The sequence below is a fragment of the Aphelocoma coerulescens genome, chromosome 1, assembly GCF_041296385.1.
Source record: "Aphelocoma coerulescens isolate FSJ_1873_10779 chromosome 1, UR_Acoe_1.0, whole genome shotgun sequence".
NCBI lineage: Eukaryota > Metazoa > Chordata > Aves > Passeriformes > Corvidae > Aphelocoma > Aphelocoma coerulescens.
In genome coordinates this window covers 16,794,356-16,813,674 of record NC_091013.1, presented here as the reverse complement: position 1 = coordinate 16,813,674, position 19,319 = coordinate 16,794,356, and the positions used below count along the sequence as shown (strand labels likewise).

Here is a 19,319-nt window from a genome sequence, read left to right as displayed (position 1 = left end):
ATATCCCTGGGAGGTGTTGCTCATCCTACAGCAGCTTGGCCAAAGCACAGCAGTCACACTGGGCTTTGGAAGCAGCACTGCAGATCTGGTAGTGCAGGGTTCTGGTATGCTGGCAGTGTGGGCAGGTCTGTTACCAGAACAGCCTAATCCCTTGCTTATGACCTTATTTTGGGTGGCTTGCAACATAAACTATAAAAGAAGATATAGATATAATATAGAATTAAATTGTATTGGAAACGTAAACAAATATATAATTTTGTATCTTTCATTTGAATAATTAAAAAGCTTCAGTTTAAATTGTCCAAGATTAATGGACTTTAAATCTCCTCAAAAGTGATTTAAGAATAATTTTGACTTGATTTTTGTTTTGTTCAACTTGTGTTTTTACATTCAGAATTAATACACCGAATGAGTGTATTTTGGAAGGTCAGTAATTCATCTTCCATTCATCTCCCTCAATGGGAAGTGCAGCAATTCACTGCTGCCATTTCATTTGTATCTTGGCTAGTTGACGAATTATACTTTAGATACTTGATCACTACTTTAAAAATATTATATTGTCAATGCAATCTGTTATGCGTTACCTCCATATCTTTTATAATTTCCATCTATCATCCATTCAGGTTATCTAATTTCATTTGAGATGCCTGTTTTTACTGTGACTGCTGAACTACAATACTGCAATAAAATGGAAACAGTTCCTGAATGCATTCATAAAGAAAATAATGGCAGGAGACACGTCACCTGCATGCTAGGCTTTGTTAAACTTGCAAAACACACCAAGGCTTATATTGTGCTTTGAGAATGACATGGGTGGCTGATTTTTGTTTACCAAGGAAGTTTTGTCTTTCATAGGTAGTTTTTGTCTCCCACTCTCCTTTGGTTCTTTTCTACAAGCCTTCTCACTACCAAAATCTTAAAGTTAAAACATGCATAAAATGACTGGCTGGGGTTCCTCTGAGCTCCCTCTGAAATGTCATGCTCACAGTTCATTGAAATTTCTGAAAGCTGTTCTATCGATTAAAGCGTGCACTGAGTTAGGTCTGTGGTCTCATGTTCTTCACTTGAGTGTCAGGGCTAGCTATGGGTGTGAAATGGTTTGTTCATACATTTTCAGAGTCCTCAAGCCATATTTTTGTTGTGTTGCTTTCTCAGAAGTATTAGGGTATCCTATTCCTCAGAAACTTTATAAAACACATCTCACAGACCTTTACTGTGGAGTTTTCCTTTTTGAACTACTGACTTGAGATTTTTGTGGTCTTTTAAAAATGTCTATGGAATCTAGGTTTCTCAACTCATTTGCTTAGGCCCAATTTATTTCAGGACATTTTTAGGTCAAACCTCTTCCATGCTCCCTGGGAAAAAAACAGCCTCACTTAATATTTAGAGAAGTTTAGGGTTTCTGGAATTGGCTTTAATGTTGTATTTGGTTGCAGAGTGTATCCTTGTTCTTACAGATAATGGAGGTAGAATTTGTTCCAGTTTCCATCTTGTGGGTTACACAGCAGAAGCTCCAGGAACAATAAATTCCTATAAGTTGCTGCTGAAATAACAGAAAATTAAGGAATAAGACTGGGGAGAAATTCCCTGTTTTCCTATCAAAGGCCTGAATGAGCCTCCAACAGACATGCTAATGAAATTTGATTTTCCCATCTCGATGACTGCATGTTGGAAGAAAGGAGTAGTTCAAGGATCAGCCACATCAGCCAGGAGCCTTTAAAGCATGACCATCAGGTTCTGCAGTACAGCTGGAGTTTTTGTCAGAGACTTTCCTCATGGACACTGGAGAAGGTTTCATCCATCCTAACACAGGTGTTACTTGTGGCTCTGTTGCGAGAAGTCTTTCTTTACACATAGTCCTTATCTTCTTCAGTGATTCACTGTTGAAGTGTTCCTCTAACTGATTTCAGGTGTGGAATTGCTGTACCTTGAAAAGAAGAGCTATATTGTCTTTCTGTAGGTCCTTTATGCTTCTTTACCTAACAAAGAAATTGTGGTGCAAAAGCAAATGTAGCCATTATTTGTGTTGATCTGTATTCTTAAATATTTGACTGTGGAAAGACACAAGTATGAGCTATAACAATGAGTGTAATTAACAAGTCTTTCTTCTTTTAAGAAGTCATCAGCTGAAGAGGTACCTGATAACTCTGCCCTGTTACAAGATGGAAAGAAAGATGACAAACAAGGTATTCAAGTAAAGAACTTTTTTTTCCCATTGGGGATTAAACTGTGTGTTTTTAGTAAGCCACGATGTTTGCTGACAGAAGCAATGGTATGTTTAATTTCTAAGCTGGCTATGTGTTGCTGTAGATTTAAAGAGGCAACTCACAACAGCTGAGTTGAAGACAAATAAATGGAGGGGTAGGCTTCAAAATTAGTTCCATCATATATGAATGATATGAAATGTACCTTCTAAAGTATGTCTAGCCCTAAGGCAACTAGTGTTGCACTTCTTACTTAAACAAAATTTCAATTGTTACCAGGAATTTTTTAAGAGTAAAGATTACACTGTGACAAATTTTGAATTTCCATTTTTGCATCAACACTTCAAAATTAGGTTTTGTTATTATTTTAAAAAAATAATCCCTGTACTTTCTTGCAAAACATAAGTTTTAGTCAAATTGGACTGAAAAGACTTGATTCATTCATTTCACTTGAAATCCATCGGCAGCAAGCCATGTGAAATTGAAGTGATCTTTCCCTTTTTACATGCAGTAGCTTCTATGGCTTCCAGAATTGGCACTGGATCATCACACAGCCATTCACTGCCTTTTATGCTCCCTTTTCTCAGTTCTTACTTGCTGTCCCTCCACTGTAGAAACAAAAGAGTTGTGGGTATTTTGTTGCCTGATTCTCAGAGCTGCAGATTATGTATTAATTAAAATTAAAAAATATTTTTGCCTCCCAGATGTCCCCATGCTGAGGTTGCATCAGAGCTGTTAGACCAGGTAGTCCACATTCCTGATTCACCTTCAACACTCAGGTGTGACAGAGTTTGACATATTCCCAGTGTCCCTATTTCAAAGAAATTTTGTCAAGAGTTGACATTCCTTAGTAAAACATTTTGACACGTCAGCATATGCCAAGAAATCAGTGCTTTGTTGACAAGGTTTGTTTTGTTGTAAAATGTATAATGAACCAGAGAAGGACTTGAACCTTGAAGGTTATTGCTTGGAAATGTCTAGGGAACATTTACCTTTTACTAAGGGAATATTTTTTCCCTGTTTGGATGATGAAGTCGTGCTTTGATTTTTGTAGCTGACATGTTAAGTCACATGGGAACCTGTTTTGAGACATGCAGTCCTCCTACAGGGCTGAGGATATGCTGTATTTATGACACAGATTGCTACCTTTCCAGCCAAAGAACAAATACTTTTGTTGTACCTTTTATTACTATTCTGATAAACGTGAGAGCAGATCACTCTCCTGAGTGAGGGGATCTCCCTAGAAGTCAATTACCTGCAGTTCAGGATAGTAGAAGCAAATTTTCTTGCATTTTCAAAAGTATAGAAGTAAATTAACTTCACTTAGGTTATAATGTAGTTGAATTTGGAAGATAATGTGAACTGAACTGGGTTACGAGACCCAGAACTTGTCGCACGTTTTGTTTGAGAAGGGCAGATGACAGAATCATAGAGCAGCTAAGGTTGGAAGGGACATCTGGTTCAACCTCCCTGCTAAAACAGGGTCATCCTAGAGCAGGAGAGGTTTCATTCCAAGTGGTCATTTAACACAGAGTATTACAGTAATACACTATGGTGCATTAAAAACTCCTTCAGAAAGTCATTAGAAAGGATGTGTAGGGGAATGTGGAAGGAGAATAAGCACTCAACCCCACAAATTCTCAAAATTTGAGATTACTTGGCAATTTGAGCATAGGTCTTTCTGTCCTTGACTTTTGTGCTCTTAGAAATTGTTACTTGTTTGAGTGCTTTGTTTTTCTGAGGGTATTTGGCTACTTTTCAAGTATGTTTGGTGTTATAAGATGTCTAATACCAGTTTAGGTGTTCCTTTCTCAGGGGTGATACTTGTAGACTTTACCCACACATACTTAAAGTAATTATCATTTCTTTTTTTTTCCTAAGCTCTTAAAGTAAGCACTACTCTCAAAACTATACCAAAGGAATTTCAGCACTTGACTGTGAAAGCAGGTAAGAAAAAAAAAAAGTCCATGTGTTACTTGCATGAGAATTTTGATCAAGTATTTGTATATCACAGTAAGCCTAAATTAACGTACCTTGATTAATTTTTGAAAGAACTGTTTGCTGTTGTGCTATTTTCCTACTGAAATTAGCTTTTACCTCATCATGACTACTATTTGTAAGATAAATATTGCTTATTACTTCAGGTTGTTAAAAGGTTTTCTTGCTTTCTTTCCCTCATTGTTAGTGTATGTGTTCTTCCTGTGTGGGAAATATTTTAACTCAGCTGTTTTAAAGAATCTGAAGTTTTTCTGTGCTACAAGCAAAATGCAAGAGCGTGAATGTTGTACCTCTTGGTAAAACCTCATTGAAAGTATCAAACAACTATGTAATGTTGTGGTAACTATTCTGAAATGCCCTGTTTCGTTGTGAAAGCCCAGCTTTCCTATTTTGTGTCAAGGAGTTACAGGACAGAGAGCCTTTTGGAAACACAGACGTTGAGGCACTTAAGATACTGACACAAGCTTTTGACTCTTTCTTTGTTGAAACTACTCCTGATCTTTCTCCCTTCAGCTCTAACATACACTCCTTGTTCCTATCATTCTGGAAAATGTTATTTTTGGAACAGCATATGTCAAAATTACTTAGTTGCTCCAGAAACTTCCCCTGCATTCAGTTCAGTTCATCAGACCTCCCTTGCCTTCCTCTTTGTTAATCTCTGTCCTACAGTGCTAAGAATGTTTGTAAGCCCTCCCTGGTCCCAGTCAAGCTAAACTCTTGCTTTCTTTTTCTTTAGCATGAATGTTTTTACTCATGAAGTTATCCTTGATTAAGAAAATGGACCCCACATGTCTGTCACAGCAGTTTTGTCTTATAGCTCGATTTATTTGTGGCTGCTCAACAGCTGCATGCCTCATTTTCCAGCTCTTTTTTTCCTGGCTTCTTCCCAAACACTTGGCAGCTGCCAGATTTGCTATCTTCAGCTCCTATTCTCAAAAGATTGCTGCTTATCCTTCACACACACACACTCTTGCACATCCCTCTCAGGGAAAGGGGAGGGTGGTTGCATGACTTTCAGTTCTGTTCTGATTCCCCCTGGTTTTACCCAGGAGCACAGGGGAGTTTTACTTTCAGTTCAGCAATTCCATCTTTTGTACATTTAGGAACAAAACTTTCTGTCACCTGCGCATCTCCTTTGCCACCAACCTCTTTTACCTCCATGCCTTTCATTTCCTAGTCAGGGAGGTCTTCCCAATGCTGCTGTGCTCCTCCAGCAGAGTTGCATATCAAGGGGGACAGTGGCAGAATTTCTCTCCATCAGCATGGCCCCTGCCCCTGTAGGGGTTCCACTCTTGCTGTGCTGCACATTGAGGATTTGAGCCAGCACGTTCTCAGGTTGCATTCTACAACTGATGTGAAAAGCAGAAATGTTTATCTATCCAGTGGAGTCGATGCAGCACAGTAATTGAGTGGTTATTCCAGAATCACTCACCATTCTGAAAGGTTATTGTAATCATTAACCTCCAGCATGAAAACTCATTTGGGATAAAGTGGGAGAAATTTTACATGCTTCTTTGGTTATTCATGTGGGCTGTTTATGTAAACTCGGGAAAGATGATAGTGTGTGAAAGTTTTCTTTGCCATGAGAAGGTCTAGAAATTTGAAATCAGTGAGAACTTTATATGCTCAGCATCTCTGAATATCTGGACAGTTTATTTAGACTCCTAAGTGCAGGATCATTGTTGACCTTAACCTTTTAAAGGATTGAGGGCCAAATTTCCAAGCTTTTAAATTGTACATTTTTCCCTAGATGACCAATAACAGATGAGTCACTGAGGTTGATTTTGACCAGCAAGGAATGCTTTGGTTTTTTTCTTTAGTCTTTCACCTTTTATAGCACAATTTCCCACCTGATCTTAAGCCTGTAAAGCAAGGAGGCAGCTGTTGAGTGCAAGATGTTAGGCTGCAGTCAAAAGTTACCAAATCAGCATCCTTTGAAATGTTAAAATGAAGTTGTCCTGAAAGGGGGCTGTAGGAGCAGCTCAACACCCAAACCAGGAACCTTCACACTCTCTAATTACTGCAGACCAAGCTGCTCAGTCCATCAGGCTCTACTACTCCCGGACTCATACAAACTTTTGAAGAATCAATGTAAATTATTTACTCAACAGCTTCAACTTACCTATTTCATGAAAGTTAGGCTTATGTAACCATAGCAGTAGAAATATGGGAACTCAGGAACTGGATAAATAGTTTTGTATCATCTTGAATGATTTTGTCCTGTATGTGTATAAACCTGCACCTCAGATATGAAGTGTGCACAGACTGAATGTACCAAAGAGCTGCACGTTTCTTGGAAATCCTGCCACAATTATTCAATAACAAACTACCTGCTTTACACTATTTTTTGTATTACACTACTTCTTTTGAGAGGAAAGCGAAGTCTGGGTATTCTGTAATTGTAGCCTTGAATTTCCTAGTTTTTCAAAAGCTTAAAAGAAAATCTTTGGCAGTGGTATTCTGTTGCTGTCATTTTTTATTAGTAGTCATTTCGGAATTCTCTCTTCCTTATGTGCTTTCCTGTTTACCTCCACAGGATGTCCTTGGAGGATTTGAATGTCAGTTTTACCTATGGGTTTTTATATGAAAGACTTTCTAAAAGAAGTATGAATAGAATTACAGTCTCCATAGGAAAAGGAAAATTTGAAGATTCTTAAACATGGTTTAGCTTGGAAAGGATTTATACTTTCTATTTCTAAGTGGCATATTTAATAATTGTGCATGTAATTTAATAATCAGCAATTTCAGCATTGGAAAATTGGGTCATATGGCTGTAGGGAAGCAATGTCTGAAGTTGTATTCTCTGGGAGTTTGACACAGAGAGCGGGAGGAGGATTATCACCACTGCATATTTTAATATTAATTTACTCTCCCTTCTTTAGTTGCTAGGAAGAGTTTGTTGCAGAGAAATCTGGAATGACTGTGAACCAGTTTGGTGATGACAATCTACTAGAACTTGGTTTATAAGTGGTCATTCTTGTCACTGCCAGCTGCAGTGGGGTTTATTCCATTCAAAACACCAACTAGCTCTGCACGATCCTGAAAGCAGTTTCTTTTATGGAGAGCTGGTGTGTGGCTGTACATGTGCCATATGCTGCTACTTGTCTTCTGTGAGCCTAAAGCCTCCTATGGAGGGTCTGTGCAGTAGTACAGTGCAAGCCATTAAAACTCAGCATTTGCCAGCTGCTGCCACAGGCAGCTCCTGCTCTGTGGTTTGGAGGATCTGTTGTATTCTCAGGAAATGCTCTGTAGTAGCTGATAATAAATGTCTGACTTGAAAGCAGGCATATATCTGAAGGAAGCAAGAAATTCTGACAATTATTTTTTTTCCCCAACCTACTTGTTTCTCTTGAGTGTTGTACCTTGATTAGCAGACTGGGAAAAAGACAAGGATTCACTTTGTGTATGCACTGGGATCACTGATGCTGCTGTAATACCTTGAGGATATCTCAGTGGGTTGAATTTGAAAGCAATCATGCAGATATGTTTTCTCAAAATTATCTGATACTAGTAAAAAGAGTAACAGAGAAGACAATGCAAACCAAGGAATAGCCTCGAGGAATTACCCAGAGAGGATAATTCAGCACTGTTGTTTTCCTATCACATAAAACCTGCATGTGGCAGGATATTTGGAATTCATGCAAATAGAAGAAACTCATTTTTACATTGATGGAAATGTGTTTGATCAACATTTAGACTTTAAAGCTTTCTACCTTCAAATATCTTTACTTTCCAAGGTCAAAACAGTCTTAACATGACATGTTAATTTTTTGTAATGGGTGATGTACATTTATACTAATTAGTGAAGTATTTAGGAAGGACATAAACCTTTGTGCTTTTGGAAGCAGGACAACTAATAGATACCTAGACTAAGAGCAAGATGTTTTCTGTAAAAATTTTATGCTGTTCCTTACGTTGCTTTATCACAACTACATCCATGACTACAGGTCAGAGCTACCAGACCTATTGCTCTTCCTGTGTTCTGGTAACCAAATTAGAAAGGTGAAGCTCTCACTACATGGTGGCTTTTGAGTTCTTGGGAGATTCACACACTACAAAAACAAAGGGGAAGTGAAAATCAATCCCTGTTGCTTATGTGAGATGAGCATACTCTCACATCCACATTTGCAACACTCACATTTAATGGACGCTGATTCCGAAGCTAAAGACATTTATTTAAAATGTGATGTTTTAGCAGTTCTTTTTTCTTTTCTGTTCCAGCTGCTCAAGAACCTAATGCACTCAGAGCCAGACCACGATCCAGGTACTGCTTTCATTCCTATTTCGGGAAAAGGCATATGTTCCTCTGGTGTTAGATACAAGGTGTCAGAACTGGTGTTGGATTTTTTTTTTTAATTGGTGTTGTGCTGGAAGTACAGCTCAGATCAGACAGATTTAGCAGGAGGAATCTGTAAGCTATAGACCCTACATAAATACTGTGCTAGGGCCCCATGATCTCTGGTCATAAGGTGCTGGAGGTTTTGCCTGTCTGCCCAGCCCTGCTGCCTTGTCAGGGTGGTGACTGCCTCCAGCCCAGCCCCAGGGGCGTTGTGGCAGGACAGCTGGGACCACCCCATTGCAGGGAACATCCTCAGCAGTTCCGTGCTCTTGCAACCTGCATGGTGATTTCATATGGAGGGAGGCACTGCACAGTCCTACAGAAGCAGCAGCAGTAGCTCAGCTCTCAGGAGTGGGTGAGTGAATCCTTTTGTTGGCATGCATGTGCTTGGCTATGGTTGGTTGGTGTGTGATGGAAGGACTTAAGGACTGTTGTGTGCTAGAAGTGACACCTGCTGAATTCGGATGTTCAAAAGAAAAGGGAAACCTGTGCCAGAAGATACTGTGTATAAATGGGTTATATCTTGGGTTGGTTGTCACTTACTGGTGTATAGCCATATTCTTAATTCACCGTAAACTTTTCATTTTTAGTGGTAGTTGGAGGAATCTTCTTGGGATTTTTTTGCTTGGGTAATGAGAGTATAATCAGAAGCTGTCTGCTTACAAGCTTGTCAAAGCCTGCTGTAAGAGAGGATCAGCTGTAAGCATGATGACTGAGGATTGAAGTCCTCTGTTCCTAGGACCTGTATTTGGGAAGGCTGAACTGCCTTGTGTGCTGTTTTTCTGCTGCTAGCCAAAGCTTTTTAGTTTCTGCAGAGTTTTATATTTTCTTGCTGTGTTACTAAATTGCAAATATGCAAAAAATGTGCACAAATACATAGAATACCAAATGCTTAAACAAGCTCAAAAAAAGTCACTTGAATGTGACTACTGTGTCACATGTGGCTGTCTCATGTCTGACTGTATGTCACTGCTTCAATGCAGAAGTTGAGACTAAAGGTGCTTGAGCACATCCTTGAACTCAGGCCTGCTGTGCTTGTTGGAAATGGGATGAAATACCATAGAGGGATTTATTTTTCTCTTTAAAGAATGATTGGGATATTAGGAAAAAACGTGTATTAATGGACTTCAAAATCGGATTGGAATATATTCAGTAATGAGAAAACAAAATGGTGAAAGAATTGGTGGTATTAAAAGTAAATCTCATTGGTGGTGATAATGAACAAGTAGAATTGTTGGTGCCTCCTCTGGTCCTAAAAACTCTGATTCAGAGGGTGAGGAGGACTCTGATAGTTCTGTTAGAGAAAGAAGTGAATCAGGAAGTCTTGTCTCTTGCAGAACTAGGGCAAGAGGATGGAGTAAACCAGTGATTCAGGTTCCTTTAAGACAAATTGTGGGACTGCTGGGAAAGCCGTGTATGTGCATGTACTGTTTACTCACTGTGATTTATTGACTTGGAAACAGGATGTAGCATCTCATTGTAACAATCCAAATGATATGCATAGTATTATTAAATCTGTGCTGATGACACATAACCCCAGCTGGGGAGATACATAGGTTTTGCTAGAAATTTGTTTATTTATGAAGAAAAAAAGAGCAGTTCTAGTAAAAGCAGAGGAAGGACTGAGTAGGAGAAAAGTTGAGGGGCTAGATCAGAAAATTGGGGAGTAGGAATACCAAGTCCTGATGATCTTCTGCCTAAAGAAGATCTTGAATGAGATTTGAATAAAGATGTTGGATTATAAGGAGTAAAAATGTTGATTTTATATGGAATTCATAATGGAGTGGAAAAACCTAGGAGTTTTGCGAAGTTGTGTGACATAAAGCAGGGAGACAGAGAACGTCCATTAGCTTTTTGTGAGTGGTTGTGTGAAGTGGCTCATAAATGGACAAACTTGGACCTGGAGAGTGAGGGTAATAAGATGTTGCTCAATATGCTTTTAATTGGACAGCTGGCACTGGATATTATGAACCTGTTTGGCAAAGAAAAGATCCATTTGCCATTAGTGGGAGTTATTTCTGTTCTACTCAAATGTGCTTTTGGTCTTGTCCCGGCACACAGAATGTGTTACAGTAAGTGTAACATCTCACGTTGTCTGTGCTCGTTTTGAACAGTCTTGGTCTTGGTTGGTCTTGGTTTTTCTAAACTGATAACTACAACAGCTGAAAAATATTGGACAGTATTTAGCAAAATCAAAATTCTTAGCAAATGCACCACATTGGGATAAATGTGCTGTGGGAGGGCCTGGAAAGTGGTACCGAGCCATGTATTTGACCAGTTGCAGTCACTTTGGAGCCATACTGTTTTGCTGGATTTAGAGGAATTTGGTGACCGTTTCCTATGGAAAATTTATTCTAATAGTTAAAAATTTATTCTACTAGTGAGAATATTACAAATTATGAAAGGTGAACTCGCAAGAGGTAGGTTGAATCTATACCTGTATAAACGCTACCCGTGCAGTTGGGAAAGGCAACACAAACTCCAAGGGGTGTACATGGGGAATTTTACTTTGGTTTATTCAAAATAGTTGCTACAATTATCCTGCTGGCAAGGTTACGTAAGAAGGCCTCAAGCTGTGTTACTAAAAGCCTTAAAAAAATACTAGCCCTGTAAGCATGACTCGTTCCTTTCTCCACATGCTTAGGTCCTTCTGTTGCCAAAAAAGCCTGTGTTGTTATAAGAGGGAACTCTTAGTCATTAGGGCAAGGAATTTCCACCATGAACCTGAGTTCTGGTCAGTGTATTTTTAGGTACTATTCACTATAGTTGTTTAAAATTAATTTTTGAAATAAAATATTTTCTGCTTTTCCCCAACGTGCTTTACCTTAGGTCTTACTCTAGCACATCAATAGAAGATGCCATGAAAAAGGGAGAAGAGCCCCCTACTCCACCTCCAAGGCCACAAAAATCACATTCCAGAGCTTCCTCTTTGGATCTGAACAAAATATTTCAGCAAAACACACAAGGTAAAGTTTCCTTTCTCTGCTCCTTCTGAGACCATTCAGGTTAGCTGCGTGCTTGGCAGTTTGATCTGTTTGCAGAAATGCTTGGCAGTATGTGCATATGCTGGCCTTTGCTGCAGACAGTAATGCACTGCAGAGCAGGAGTTCTGCTTGTACACTTGCTTGTGTTACATTGCCACTGAGGGGAAAAATCAGTGTTTCTATAATTAAGGTGATTATAATGTTTTCTGGCACAGTAATGGGAAGCTTAACATATGGTAGTCTGTCATCACTGACTGTTTATAACTAGTCTAGCTGTTTAGACAACTCTCATCAGTAGCTGCAATATAATTGATTTTTATTACTATTTAGTTTTTGTAGTTCAGAAACAGGAAGAAAACCCTTAATGTTTAAACTGGGAGAAAGAAAGCAAACATTTTTGATGTTAAAGTCGAACATATGTGTGGGAGCAATCAGAAGCCACTCTGAGTAAAAAGAAGGGGTAATTTCTTTTGACATGGGTGCACATTGAGGGGAGAGAAGGAAAATGTAGAATAGCAGCTGGGGTGAACTGAAAGAAAATGGCTTTTCAGCACGTTACCCTTCGAGTGTGCCTCTTGCCTTCAAGTAGGAAGAGGAGCTGTTTGTTCAGGGCAGCAGTCATCCAGCATGACTGTGCTTCAGCAGTGTCCTTGAACCAGATCAGAGGTTTGTGTGCTGCACACCAATCATCTGACTCAAGGACTAGCTTAAACACGGTCATGCTTATGCTTCAGAAGAAAGCCAAGGTTTGACTGTGTCAAGGAATGTTTAACTGGGCTCTCTAATGTGGTTCTTGGAGTAGAAAAGAGTTTTACCTCTTACTATATGGACCTTTTTTTGTGCAAACAACAGAGAGAATTCAAGAGCCTTGCTATGTGTGCTGAACCCTGAAACTCAATAGGAATAAACTTTTTTTTTGCCTTACACAGAGGAGTAATTCTTTATCTTTGTTCCTGTTGAGGGATTTGATGCCTCCAATTTTGATTTTGTTATACATCAAAATAAAACCCCAAACAGAGCCAAGTATACATTTTCTACTGCAGCAGGTCTTCTTGGAATCCAGATAACAAGTGTAACTGGAAGGAAACTGGAAGGAAATAAACTTGGATTAAATTTCACTTGGAACACAAATGAAAGAAGAATGTAAATTCTGTGAATGAAAATTAACATTTTGCTTTTCCTATGGATCATTTTGAAAGTCACAAAGTGGTTTCTTTTGGGGAAGTTAGCAAACTGTGCAGTTTTGGGTACCACAATATAAAAAAGACATTAAGCCATTAGAGAGTGTCCAAAGGAGGGCAACAAAGAGCCTTGAGGTGAAGCCATATAAGGAGCAGCTGAGGGCACTGGGTCTGTTCAGCCTGGAGGAGAGGAGACTGAGGAGAGGCCTCATTGTGGTCTACAACTTCCCCATGAGGGAAAGAGGAGGGGCAGGCACTGATCTCTGCTCTGTGGTGACAGTGACAGAACCTGAGGGAATGGCCTGAAGTTGTGTCAGGGGAGGTTTAGGTTGGATATCAGGAAAATTTTCTTGACTCAGAGGGTGGTTGAGCACTGGAACAGGCTCCCCAGGGAAGTGATCATAGCACCAAGTCTGAGTTTGAGAAGCATTTGGACAACACTTTCAGGCACATGGTGTGACTGTTGGGGTGTCCTGTGCAGGGCCAGAAGTTCGATTTGATGATCCTGGTGGGTCCCTTCCAACTCAAGATATTCTATGCTTCTGTGTATATCCAGCATGACTAGAATAATCCTATTTTGGTACATTAATTTTTGTCCTACTAATTCTAGTTCAGAAATAATTTTAGTTTGGGGAGATTGGTGGATAATCTGCTTCCAGACCCACAAAGGAATGCTCAGTAGTATTGAGTTTTGTTTTCAGTTCCACATGGGTCATGTTGATGTATAGGTGTCATTTCTTTAATTGTAAAACCATCTGTGCTTTGAAGCATTTGTTTTGTTTATTTCCTTTTTAAAGGGCAGAAAAAGAAAAATATCTTTTCTCCAAGTAAATTCAGTTAAAGACTGGTGAATCCCTGTTGTGGGCACTGGGATTTTTTGTTTATTTTTTGTGATTTGTTTACTGCTGCTATATCATGTTTGTCTCCATCATATTATGCCTTTCTCCAGGCCAGTGTACACACAGAATATTTATCTGTGATGGCTGGGATGTCCAGCAATGCATTAGCTACAGAAATGGGCTTTAAAATTGTTGAATTGGAAGATAACTGGACTCGAAGAAGGCACCTTCATTCATATTTCATAGTTGCACTCCTCTGGGATGCTGCAATGAGTGTTACCCAGGAAAAACATAAAAAAGCATGGGAACTTATAGAAAGGCGCCACTTTCTGAAATATCCAAGTGAATTTCTGTTAAGAGACAGAAATCTCTTCTATTTTTGTTTTTATTTGTGTAGTCTTTATGTTAGCATCTGAGAAAAATTCTGTGCTGCTAAATTCTCAATGTATTTCTTTTTGTTGAATATGTAATCTCTGGTATTTGGCCTGTGTTCATATTAAGAAAATACTTGGCTAGAGTTTATGCATTCCTGGAAGGACAACAGCAGGTTTTAAGTAGAAACAGAAATGTCACTTTAAATGCATACATGACCTAGTTTACTTCTTTATTTCTCCCCTAGCCCAGTCTCTAGTCAGATACAAGACAACAGCTCCCAGAGTAAGGCCTGGATATTGATGGGGCCAAAATTGGGGCAGCTCAGAGTTCAGAGATCCTGCAGCAGAGCCCCAGCCACCTTCTAGCCTCAACAGCAGCAGTAAGCTTGAGTCTGCCTTGGGGCGACTCTGGGGCTGGGGCAAGTCTCAGTTTAAGTATTAAAACCTGAAAATGCATCCATTGTCTTCTGATGTTTTGTTCAGTTCTGTTTGCTGCCCATGACAGTTGTTAAAGAATCACTTCTGGGCAGTGACAGCAGTCTGAGTCTTGTTAGATTTATACAGTTGCCCCTGAAATACATTTTATTTCCCATTTAGTTTCATTTTTGAGTCACGTAACTACTTTTAATTAACACTTCTGTTGAACAAAGGATACTTGTTGGGAAAAGAGAATTTGCTTTGATGAAACAACAAAATTGTCATGAGCAGTGTAGTTTTGTGTTATCTGGAAGCAGATTGAACAAAACAGCCATATAACTATTTACAAATGAATTTTTGACTGGAGGTTTTCAGCGCTCATTTGCTTTTGAAACTCACCTCCTGCTGTGGCTGTCCCTGCAGTGAAGAACGTGTGGAATGCAGGCACCATTTTTTACATTGGCTTCTAAGGAAGCACTCACTGTAACCTGGATTCTCTGCTTCTGGGCTGCTGGTTTCAGCCAGCAACAAGGGGCTAGTATTTTGGAGGTTTTGTCCCTTTTGAAATGTGAGGTGTTATGTTCCACACTCAGTCAGGTAGAAACACAACAAGCATTTTATTGCAAGTGCAGTATTTTCTGTTACAGATGATGTTTTCCTGACTACAGTCAGATCTGTAACCTCTACTTAGCATTGCTGGGTAGTGATGGCTGCCAGACAAGAAAACGTCCTGTTCTAAATCTGTTGTTCACAGGAAAGGAACAAGGGAACAGATTTTACTGGTGTGCATCAGCATTCCCATCAGTGATATAAGTGTGTCCCCACATCACTTCTGTATTCCTTCATACATGTGTTTCCCAAGCAGTTTAAAGTGGTACTTTTATCATTAAGACTGAATTAGTACAACTGTCTTTCTGCACCCTCCATTTTCATTACTGCTAAAGGAAGACTGTTCAGCATCACATTTTACCCTCTTTTTCATAACTTTGAAGAAGACTTGTCATTACTTCTTTACTTCATCAAACTGCCATTACTTCATTCAATTAGCACATCCTTTCCTTGAGCTTACAGGCTTGGTGGGTTTTGTTTGCCAAATGTAGAGATTCGTGAATAGTTAAATGTGTTTTGAGAGATCTTAGTTTTTTCATATTTGCCTAAATCAAATTAGTTGTATTTCTGAATGTTTTTAAGTCTACATGTAAAACGAAACAGTTCATAATTGTGTAGGAAAGAAAATTTTGAGAATTAAAATGATTGTTACTCTGATGTCATAGATGTTTTGATACAAACAGGTCCAAACAGTAACCATAATACTGTTTTTCCAGTTGTTTTCAGGAATATCTTTCCAGTTAGATTGTCTTTTTAGCTCAGTGAGACAAATGCAAGTGACTTCCCCTTTTGTGCACATGAAACCGAGTGCAAAAAAACCTGCAAAACTTAACCTAGATAAGCATGATTACAGTATTATCTTCTGTATTCTTTTATGCTTAATTGTATTTGTTAGGAAATGTCTGTGCCCATTGAGGTTAGCTGTCTGAAAGATATGGTTGCTAAAGACAAGCTTTTAATGGGTGGTGCAGTTATGTTTTTGTATTACCATAAGTGCAGATTTCTTAACTAAAATTTTATTGGAAAGCCAAAGTGACAAGGGGAAACTTAGAATAGTTATGTTCTTTTTTTTTTAAGGATAAATTTAATTAAGTAGTTAATTTTCAGGACTCATTCCTCTCATTGCTCTTACATTAGTCTTGATTTAGTAAAATTCAGCTACTTTCTTGGGATTTTGTTCATGCTGTAATACTGTACTGTCTTGCATGTTACTGTGTTGTGTTTATTAATCAGACCTTTAAACATTAAATTAGGAAGCTGAGAAATCTGAAGCACCTTTATTTTAGAGAAGAGATAATGGCAAATACCCTCACCAAATATGCCACTTCATGAATTATTGTTTGCATGGTGTACAAGAGCTCTAATGTTGCAAGCTTCATCAAGTAAGGAGTGTAGAGTCAAGTTAGTGACTGGTTGTAAGGGTTGTGACAAAATTAAAAATGTCTTATACATAGAGCACAGAGAACACAAAATTGAGCTGCTATTCATATTTTTCTCAGGCTATGAAATACATTTTTAAAATAATTGCTGAAAAAATACTTTTTTAAATCAGAAAATATTTTTTTTCTTTTGGGACTAGCCCAGCCCCTGATCTGTTACTGGAGCTGCTGGTTTTTTCTAGTCTTGTTCCCCTTCAGAATATATTTCATGACTGAACTGAACTTACTCTGAATGAAATATTCATGTCTTCCTTCTCATTTGAATGGAGGAGTTTTGTGTTTCTCAGCCTTTTAGAATTTTATATGAAGGATTTATGTGTTTACAACTGTGTAACTTACTTCTTTGCCCAACTGGACAGGAACACAAGGTTAAATAAGATGGAGAAAATAGTAATGATATAAGTGGATGAATGGTTATTACATGATAGGAACCTGATGGGATAACTTATTTTTGCATTTTTAGATTTTTAGATTTTTATGTATATCTCTAAGGGCTGAGTCCAGAGAGTACTTTACTGGGATAAATCTTATCAGCCTTTCAAGTGTAGCTGTTTTTTTACAAGTTGTGTCAATAAATTGAACTTTAAAAAAATTGTATTTTCCCATTTATCTAATCTTAGCTCTTTCAGGAGTTGAGGAATGATTTGCAGTCTGTTTTGATCCTGTTGCAGGTTGTTAAAAATTAAATTTTAGTCCAAAAACTCTTCTACAGAAAATTGTGAAGGTTGAAATGTACTTGACTAGCACTACCAGCCCCACTGAACTTTTTTGTGAACCCATGTGGGTTACTCTGTTCTGTGAAAAAGATGTTCATTCATCATGGAACAGCTTTGTAAGTTAAACAAGATAGGATCTGCTATGTTTCATGTGGAACAGGAGTCAAGCTGCCTCCCTTGTGGGGAAGATCCTGGAGATGCAGATGTCCCCAAGAAGTGTGTGAGCCATAGGTGGGACCAGAGGGGTGATGGCTGGTAGCCCCCTGCTCGTCCTGGCTCCCACGTGCCTGTTCCAAGTGTGTCCATGTTGGAAGTGGTCACAGGTGGCCAGTGCTGGAACCTCCAGCACTACCACCCAGATCTCCAGAGGGGAGAAGCTCTGGTAACATGGATCTGTGGGAGGTAGGTGGAGGGACTGTGCCTCCCTGTGGGTGGAGAATGAAGCTAAACGTGAAGTGAGACACTAGAAATCTTGGATAGTTTTTTTTAAGGGAGGAGGGAGAAACAGTCCCCAAATAGAAACACGCAGAAGAGGAGAGGGTAGAGGAAACAGTAACTAGAAAATGCAATGGTTTAAGGAAAATGAAGGACAGGGAGGTAAAAATACAGATGTTGTGAATATGTGATGTAAACCAGAAAATAGATGTTTAAAAAAAAATCTATTTTACAGGTTCTCTTAACACATGCTGAAATTCATGGATAGGACATTAAAAACAGACATAATAAGAAAACCTCTAGTGATATTTTGCTTGTTTGATTTGGAAGTGACCCATCAGATATGTTAGCACACAGTGTCCTAAATGGTCACACCTGTGAGTTCATAGCGGAGAAACATTAATTACTTAAGGTCTGACTAAATCTCTTCCTAATTACTTGGAAAGTACGTGGATAATTCTCCACTCACTTAAGGTTCAAATTATGTTCTGTATGATTAGCACATGAAACAGACCTGTAACATGACTGTGTGTCTGACATCAGGTGCATGTATTATCTGCTGTGACACATGAAACTGCCTGCTGAGTGGGTTCCCAAAACTAACTGTGGGAAGAGAGGTCATTCTGCCACTGGCAATGCTTTCTACAGCATTTCTACAAACCTGGTAACAAAGTTAATGTCAGGAGTCTAAACCGGTTTTTTTTTTTGCAATGCTGTTACCTTCCAAGGAGACATTAGGAAGAATTATTGAAACAGATCCCTGGATCAGTAGGGATTTCACAACTACCTTACTAGAATCCTTTATTAAATTTGTATTCCTGGGTACAGCTTTACAATTTTTTTGGTTTGGTTGGGGTTTTTTTTGGTGTTTTTTTTTTTTTTTAGATGTAGTAGTGAGAATTAATAAATCAGATCTCTTGAGAAATGGTTATTTCACAATCACTTACTAATGCCGCTCTCAGGAATGTAAATAAATGAAGTTGTGCAAAGAATGGTGTCAATGTTAGGGGATAACCAAGTACCAATTCCACTGAACAAGAATAGAAGTTTAGTAAGAAGGAGGTAAACAGAAACCAGCTTAGACACAGAACTTTTCTGTGCTCTGCCTTTGGCAACAGAAGCAGGAAAAGTGTTTCAAAAAGCTCTCTGGAATAGTGTCAGAGTGGTGAAAATGCTGGCTTCCCTGAGGAACCAAAGCCTTAGGTAGTTGGGGGAACTGAAGAATAATTCATTCTGTTAGCTTATCTATTTTGAACTGATTGCAGTATCTTACTCGCTTTGCTTCCTGATAAAATTAATTGGTTGGTGTTTTGTTAAACCTGATATGGGAGCTCAGGACTTGGAAGCAGCATAAACTGATGGAAATCTACCATGCAACCAGCCTCTCCTTTGATCCAACAGTGCTGTAGCATCCACTTGAAAAATACCAAATACATCAGCCAGACTCTCTCTTTTGACTTGAGATGAGGTCAGTCCCCTTTGGGAGGCAAGATCTAGTTTCACCTTGGCCAGCAAGGTACAAAATGGCCCTTGACCCAGGAAAAGCACCCTTCTTTCAGGACACTGTTTACGAATGTATTCAGTTCAGATGGGAAGGAGGGTATACATTTTTTCCACCCAAAGTTTAACCTGTCTGAGGTAATATTCAAGCTAAGGTGATAGACATCTAAAACCAGGACGTCATCCACATGTAGGGAATTAATATTAAATATCTGACATGGAAATATTTCAGGAAATGTAGTTTTGTATGCTGCTGTTTCACTATTAATTTTCAAAAATAGCAG

General features: G+C 38.8%; 1 protein-coding gene across 4 annotated transcripts in view; it reads left to right on the top strand.

The window, feature by feature from the left end:
* REPS2 (RALBP1 associated Eps domain containing 2) overlaps positions 1–19,319 on the top strand; it is a 95,471-nt gene that overhangs the window by 50,735 nt on the left and 25,417 nt on the right. For 3 of the 4 annotated variants that reach the window (XM_069002919.1, XM_069002926.1, XM_069002902.1), the window contains exons 10-13: positions 2,117–2,186; positions 4,086–4,151; positions 8,424–8,466; positions 11,371–11,507. In XM_069002919.1, the coding sequence (XP_068859020.1) occupies positions 2,117–2,186; positions 4,086–4,151; positions 8,424–8,466; positions 11,371–11,507 (316 nt within the window). The remainder of the gene's footprint in view (positions 1–2,116; positions 2,187–4,085; positions 4,152–8,423; positions 8,467–11,370; positions 11,508–19,319) is intronic. The other variant, XM_069002912.1, reaches the window with a different exon arrangement.